Consider the following 7,766-nt stretch of genomic DNA (forward strand, 5'->3'; position numbering starts at 1 on the left):
TTTTATCTAACAGATTCTCTGCATCATTAGCAGTAAGGTCTTTCTAATGTAGGTTCAGTCTTCCAAATTCCAAAGGTCTGATCAGATGTAAACATCCAAACATTTCACAGTAGTTCCGTAAGGGAAGCACCACTATGGGTAAAACTTACCAAAGAACAAACTCAACATGTGCATCTGTTCGCTTGCAGAGCACGAATAAGTACAAAAACCATTTTAAGAATAATGGCTTCATCCTCAATCTAACAGTACTTTATGAGTGATGCGGATCCAAATTGGTTGAGCAGCATAAAAACAAGACATTTGCTCCACAACAGTGTATCCTCTTTCAAGGAAAATGTCTTCATGCTTTGTCATGCCTTATTGCCGCTTTACTAAAAACACCAGCAAACGATGCATCCATTTGACATTGTTGAAAAAATGACTTAAATCTCCTTCCATTTGTTTACTTGATATCGGCGAGCCATATCATCTCGAAGCAACATTTCCAATCAATTTCGATAATCATCCCTGATGATGAAGTTAACCTAAAACCAACTTTGTTGACAGTGTATATTGCAGTTTTCAAGTCTAAATATGACACCGAATCTTCCTTCCTATATCACTGTGCGACTCTCCCATGCTAGTCCAAAAGGAAAAGAGTTGCCATGTATGCAACAGTTTTCATGATGAAAGATGCTGGTGTTAATCTCCTGCATCATACAGGAATAACGCAACTTCCTGTACAGCAAGATCTGCTCTAAAGGCTACCAACTTCAAAATATTGTATATTTCTTCGCACTCTGGATGCAATCCATCACCAGCAACGAACGCAGAAATCTGATTTTTGACCTTAATCCAAGACCAACCAGGTTCTTTCATAACACCTTTTGATTTCATGAGTTTCCTCATGTCTGCTGCTTCCCTCCACTTCCCTCTTGAAGAATATATATTAGCCAAGGTTATATGAGTCCCAGCACAATTTGGATCCAATTTAAGTATCTGCTCTGCGGCACGCTTTCCACATTCTACATCTCCATGTACTCTACTGGCTCTTAACAGAGTTGACCATACGACATCGTCCCGTTCATACGGCATGCTTCTTATCATTTTTTCTGCTTTGCGCAACTGTCCAGCTCTACATAGAAGATCAATCATGCAACCATAATGTTCTTTAGTAGGATTTATCTTGTACTCACTAGTCATTGAATCAAAATACTGAAAGCCGAGATCAACAATTCCAACATGACTACAAGCACTAAGGACACCAATAAATGTTACAGAGTCTGGCCTCAAACCAACCACGGGAATTTTCTCAAATAGATCAATTGCTTCTTGGCTGTATCCATGTTCAGCATATCCATTGATCATGGCCGTCCATGATACAATATCATCATTCTCTGCTACCTTAAATATTTTAGATGCCTCTCCTATGCTCCCACATTTTGAATACATGTTGATCAGAGCACTTCGTGTCATAGCTCTTTGATCTAAACCAATTGTAAGGACATAAGCATGAAGTTGCTTACCCTGATCAAGAATTGCCATACTACCACATACACTCAACCCACTAGAAAGAGCAAACTCTGTGGGGTTTGGTCCTTCTCTCCTCATCCATGATAGAAGCTCAAAAGCCTTCTCTGTAAAACCTCCTTGAGCATACCCGGCAATAATAGTACTCCAAGAAATGATGTCTCGCCTGGACATTTCAGTGAAGACTATTGAGGCCGACTCACAGTATCCACATTTTGAATACATTGTCATGACAGAATTTGCCACAGATAATGAGTCCATGAGACCTATATGTAAAACATGCGCATGCATTTGTTTTCCCCAATCAAGTCTTGCAACATTGGCAACACCAGAAATCACAGCTGCATAAGTATACTCATTAGGACATACGTTCGACTCTCTCATCTGCAGAAACGCATCAATTCCCTCCTTCTCTTGGCCCATCTGGATGTACGATGTAATTATAGTTGTCCATGAAACCACATCCTGCTTATTCATTCTTTGAAATAAGAACAAACCGCATTGCGCTCTCTCACACTTATTGTACATGGTAGCAAGACTATTGGCCACATATGAGGTCACATCTACTCCATTCTTCATGGCTCGAGCATGAATTTCCTTCCCAGACTTCAAATATCTCATATCAGCGCATGCCTTCAATGCAATGGCTAAAGTATAGGAATCATATTCAACACCGTCTCTCCACATTTCAGCAAAATAGATCAATCCCTCCTTGTTATAACCGGCATGAACAAGCCCCGTAATAATGGCAGTCCATGAAACTACATTCCTCAACGGCATCTCATCAAAGATTCTACAACCCTCCCAAACACTCCCGTTCTTCATATACATGTCAAGAATTGCACTCCCCACAAAAACAGAGTTTACTAAACCAGTTTTCACTGAAAACACATGTAACATTTCCCCATATTTCAGATTCATATTCAGCCCACAAGCCTTGAACGCAAGGCTAAGTATGAAGGGGTCCATTTTGAGACGCTGGTCGACCCACATTTTGGAAAACAAAGACAATGCTTCAGACGAATCAGACGCATTCACATAGCCCGAAATCATGGTTGTCCATGAAATTTCATTTTTGTGAGGAATTTCATCGAACAATTTCCGTGCACGGTTCAAGTTTCCAGTTTTCAGCATGCCCTTCAGCTGAGAATTGATTTCTACCATTTCGATTTGAATGGCATCATGGGATTTCTGTGTCAAGTGATTTCGAAGTTCTTCCTGAGATAAAACGTCCCAGGTTTCGGCACACGCAACGGCATATGTTGCATAAAATCTTCTAATAATATTACCCCTGACTGACATCATCATATTTGAGAATCACCAGATCAACAAGACAAGTTTTAGCAGTGTTTAACGATGAGGCCTAGTGCAACAACCCAACATTTTTTTTATGCTGGATGGTGACTCCAAAATAACTATAATAAGATGTTGAAAGTTCATAAGAATAGTTGTCATGGACCAATCCAATTTCTCAAGTAAAAAACTTTCATAAAATAAAACAAAGGAAAAAAAGGGTATAGTTGAGTATTAAAATTTTCAATTATCAAGAAATTGGTGCATCATTTAAATATTGCTAGGAAAATCCAATAACACAAAACATTGACGAAGGAATGAGAGTACAACTACTCTTTCTGATGTTAATCAATACAAATCTTTAAGTTGATCCATTTCAATATCAAGTACCAATTTTCTTGATACAGATATCGACGATGCTTTTGTGAATAATTCATTTATATTATCACTAGAATAAAAAAATCTCATATCAATAGTATCTTTTAGGTAACAAAGAACAAAAGTGAAATCCTTTATCCTAGAAGCTGGGCGCATGATACCCGTAAGTCCTCTTTCAATTTTAGGATAAGCACGAACCATGCATCTTCCCATTCAAAACTATTTTCGACAATGAATCATAATAGTGAGTCAATGGGCTATTTTGTAGATCCTTCGGAAACTTTGGTAGATTGCAAATGCTAGGCCCTGTTTGAGCCCCAATAATTTGAAGAAAATGTATTATGGAATAGTTATTGATGAAAATGTGTGGTTAAAAAAACGTAAAAGTTTTTTATTTGGGTGTAATATTATTTTAATGAAAAATGTGTGGTTAAAAATGAGTACAATAGAAAAATAATGAGAGAAAATATAAAATAAAGGATGACAAACAGGGGCTTAATATATATATGGATAATGCGTTTAACATTATTTTAAATTTTTGAGTTGGTGTAGAATTATATCTAGCAAATAAATTTACAAGAAAATATATATCTGGTCAAGTGCAATTTGAAAGTTAGTTAATGCTCCATTTACATTTACATAATAATGATTGAACGACCGTAGGAGATGATACCCAATATGTTTTATACATAAAGATATTTTAAAACTTTTGTGTATATAAAATTGGTGAATAAAAAAATCATTCTTAAAAATGTTTAATTTGCGACTCAAGACAGAATTTGGTTTTTCCCAAATCTTTAATCTCAAATTCAATTTTTAAGTAATATGAATTTCCCAAATATTCAAAAAAATTAACACAATTGCAAATTCATTATTTTTTTTTTTTATGAAGATAAATAGGCAAATGTCATCATTTTTATCACCTCTTGCACCAAATATTCGCTAAATGACCAACAATTGCTATTCATTTTATATTACAAAAGTGTACGGATCGTGATGAGTAATAGAAAAAATCTAAGAGTTCGTATTAACGTTCCCACTAGTACTACTATTCAACAGTTAGTTCAGACTACTCATATTGAGTGAAAACGAATAAAGATAATTTTTTTTCTATCGTAAATATTATAAGTCTCCGGAAAAAAAATTAAAAATGTGTTTCTATATGATTGTTTAAGTGTTAGAATTCACGAGTACACTATAGTTATCCTCTTAATTTTAATCATCGATTTTACAACAACTAATTGTGTGTAACTGATCGAATCCTTCTATTTAATTGATTTACCTCTTTTGAGTTCACACCAATAACCCGAATCACCCTAGTGGATAAAAAACGTAACGTGCACCGATGATAGATGCTGACTAGATGTCAAATCTATTACCTAGGCTGACTATGAGTTATTTCAAAAAAAATGTATCAAAATCAAATGTTTATGTAAAATATAATGCGATGAGCCCAAATTATTACTTCATGCTTCATCAATATGAGTTATAACACTCAACATGTCTTGTGGTTCTCATTCCGAAATCATTAAGCTCTTTCAGCTAAAAAAAAAATCAATTGTTACCTATAGGAAAAATTATGGAAAAATATATGAGCTCATAGCTCAGTGAGTGGAGAAGTTCGAAAATATTTATACTTTTTCAATTTGACATTTTTATAAAAATCGAGTTCATATAATTGATTAACTTGCAAGACAATATTATATAATTATAGACAAAACGAGCGACATTCATATACGTTTCAAATATCATCTCAAAATCAAACTATAAATATCAACTGATAACAATACTATAATCTCATCACATCAAATGTACTGAAAAATCTACCAAAAATGTACCATCTGACTAAAACCTATAATTCGTCCCTCGGTTAAGAACTTTCGTCACGGGCCTTTGGCCTCCTTGGTGAACGAAAGTCGAACTCAAGACCTCTGATAATTAATTGTAGAACACGATCAAGGCCTCTCAGTGAACTATAAGTATATGGTCAAGACTCCTTTATCCCCGGTCCAAGACCCCTCAGTATAGTATAGAATACGACCAAGGCCCTTTAGTGAACTAGAAATAATATGTAATCATGGGTACTTTTCTGGTCGTTTTCAATATCACACATCTCACATACCAAATCACAAACGTACCATAAGTAATCCTTGAAATTCCACATGGATCATAACAAAAGAAAGTTTCATCGTAATCACATAATGGAGCAAATAATTTACATAATTGTACATACTTTGATAATATACTTAATTTATAAATACTTTAAAAATATTTATATTTTTCTACTCACATAATTAACTTGGTTGGTAAGCTGTCCCGATATCCGTATCGCCATCTAAAATATGATATAATTTTTAAATCAACAATTAATTATTTTAAGTAATTTCAATAATTAATAGGCGATACCAAAACTTAATCATTTCACGTTTAAGCAATTTTTAAAGTCTCATCAATCACTAAAACTAAATTTTATTTCATTTAACTCAATTTCATAACTTATTATACTCAACCCCTTCAATAAAATTGAATTTAATTTAATAATCTTACAATTATAAAATCAAACATAACTTGACAATAAATAACTTTTTAATTACTTTTCAAAATTGAGAAATTCAAACCTAATAGTGTAGACCACTTATTTTCTAACAACTTAACAAAATTTTTCTAAATTTTTTTTTCTGTGTTCTCGTTCTCATGTTTTGGTGGCGTATGATAAAAAATGAGAGGAATGGGAAATGATTTATTGTTATATTCAAAGCCTCCACATTCTTTCACTTCACTTTTTTTTTTTAATTCTTTATTTCATTTCTATTCATTTATTTTGTTATTTATTTATTTATTGCTTGATAAATTTGACAACTTTTAGACTTTGACTTACACTTACTAAATGAATTGGGATATTACACTTTATATGAATTCGAATAAGTCTTAATAAAGAGAATTCAATCATCAAAAACTTTCTGTAATAACTGTGACACTTATAAAAGCGTATCTCTACTCTTTGTTCCAAATTGCAAATTTTTACTACGTGACATAAACAAATAACTTGCATCTCGACGTAATAATTGTTCGCAAATCAATGAATTAGTGGCAAATTAATTCAAAGCATTAAGAATGGAAGTAAAAATAATTCACAACTTAAATTGGAGATATAATTTTTTGAAATTAAAATTAAGGTTCGAAGTAGGTAACAATCGTTCATCCTAACTAAGTGCTTAATTATATATCTTGGAAAAAGAAAAATACAAGGGAGAATTAAAGTAAATCATTGGGTTATAAGGAAAAAGACGAAGATCTTGAACTAATAATTCACTTTTTTCTTTTAAAATCCTTGAAAACCTTAACTTCATATTAGTTTTTTATTTTTATTTTTAATCTCCTTTAGGAGCTCTCTTTTCTTGTAATTAATATGATTTTTTTGCGTCCCAAAATGTCCCTTTATTATGTGAAATATATGTATAATGGATTCTCGTAAACCTCGACTTGAATATATGTGTATAATGAAATCTCACAAGCCTCTACAAGCCCCTTCAATTGTTGGACTAAAGCATGTATTTGGCTTTTAAAAAACACTAAACAAACGATATCAGTACGTTTAGGAGATCAAAATAAGTATTCTGCCTGAAGAAGGCTCGCGTGGAAAGTTGCTGCACACACCACCATCGTCACGCGCCTCTGTTCCTCCAACCGAGGTCTCGTTTGGCCGAAATTTGGAATTTTCAGATATGGTTCAAAAGGAAAATCGCGTCTCCTTCGTGATTTTGGCAGGTTTTTCAACCTCCAAACTCTGATACCAGATGTAGATGAGAAAGACCACAGCCACCAAGGTAATACCGAGCTTAGTTCACCACCAAGATCAACACCACAATTCAAACAAGACCAAACACCTCCAACCAGATTTCTTTCCTTTTCATGGTTGCTAGTCAATGCCCACAAAGAGACTACAAAGGATAGTAAAAATCTCACAAAGATCAACCCCAAAGATAGTAAATCGAGAATGAATCGAGAGATGGATAAGAAGAAAGAAGGCAGTGAAGTCACGCACTCTAGGCAGCAAAGGAGAGACTGTCCATTTAACCAAAGGGGCTGGCAAAATAAGGTAAGTTAGGTTAGGTTAGGTTAAGGTAGTAGTTCAAGTGGCCAAACACAAAAGAATAGTGGGCCAATAAAATGGGTCTCATTGCTAAGCAATCCAAGTGAATGGGTTGGGCCACGAGCAACTCTACTAAACTAGGTCGCTTTGACTGGTCCATTTCAAATTGGAATTTGGTCGTTCATTTTGTAGTGTCAATATATCGTTCAATCATTGCATAAGTCGACTGAAATTATAACTGAGTTAACATCACAGCTCGAGGAGGTCATTTGACAACAATTTACCAAACAATTGTAGATTATGATTTTATGATCAGATGTTGTAGTTGAGACGCTGTGATTAATTGCAAACATTGGGATCAAAACCATCCAAAAATTCTTGAAACCAAAAGATAATTTTTCTCAAACGCAAAGTGTTCGATAAAATTATCCATTGAATGTCCTTTTAACCATTAGGCCCCAAACTCGCACAACAGACACATGCCGCTGTTTGA

The 7,766-nt window shown here is 34.2% G+C and overlaps 1 protein-coding gene across 1 annotated transcript; it reads right to left on the reverse strand.

The window, feature by feature from the left end:
- On the reverse strand, window positions 1-3,090 carry LOC111379837 (putative pentatricopeptide repeat-containing protein At3g47840). Its single transcript, XM_023003272.1, has one exon. The coding sequence runs from the start codon at window positions 2,815-2,817 to the stop codon at window positions 682-684; it is 2,136 nt and encodes a 711-aa protein (XP_022859040.1). The 5' UTR covers window positions 2,818-3,090; the 3' UTR covers window positions 1-681.
- Between the last annotated feature and the right edge of the window lie 4,676 nt (window positions 3,091-7,766).

This window comes from Olea europaea, unplaced genomic scaffold (genome assembly GCF_002742605.1).
Source record: "Olea europaea var. sylvestris unplaced genomic scaffold, O_europaea_v1 scaffold204, whole genome shotgun sequence".
Taxonomy (NCBI): Eukaryota; Viridiplantae; Streptophyta; class Magnoliopsida; order Lamiales; family Oleaceae; genus Olea; species Olea europaea.

Excerpts from the sequence above, each read along its gene's own strand:
- LOC111379837 (XM_023003272.1), bottom strand. The coding sequence starts at position 2,817 with ATGATGATGTCAGTCAGGGGTAATATTATTAGAAGATTTTATGCAACA.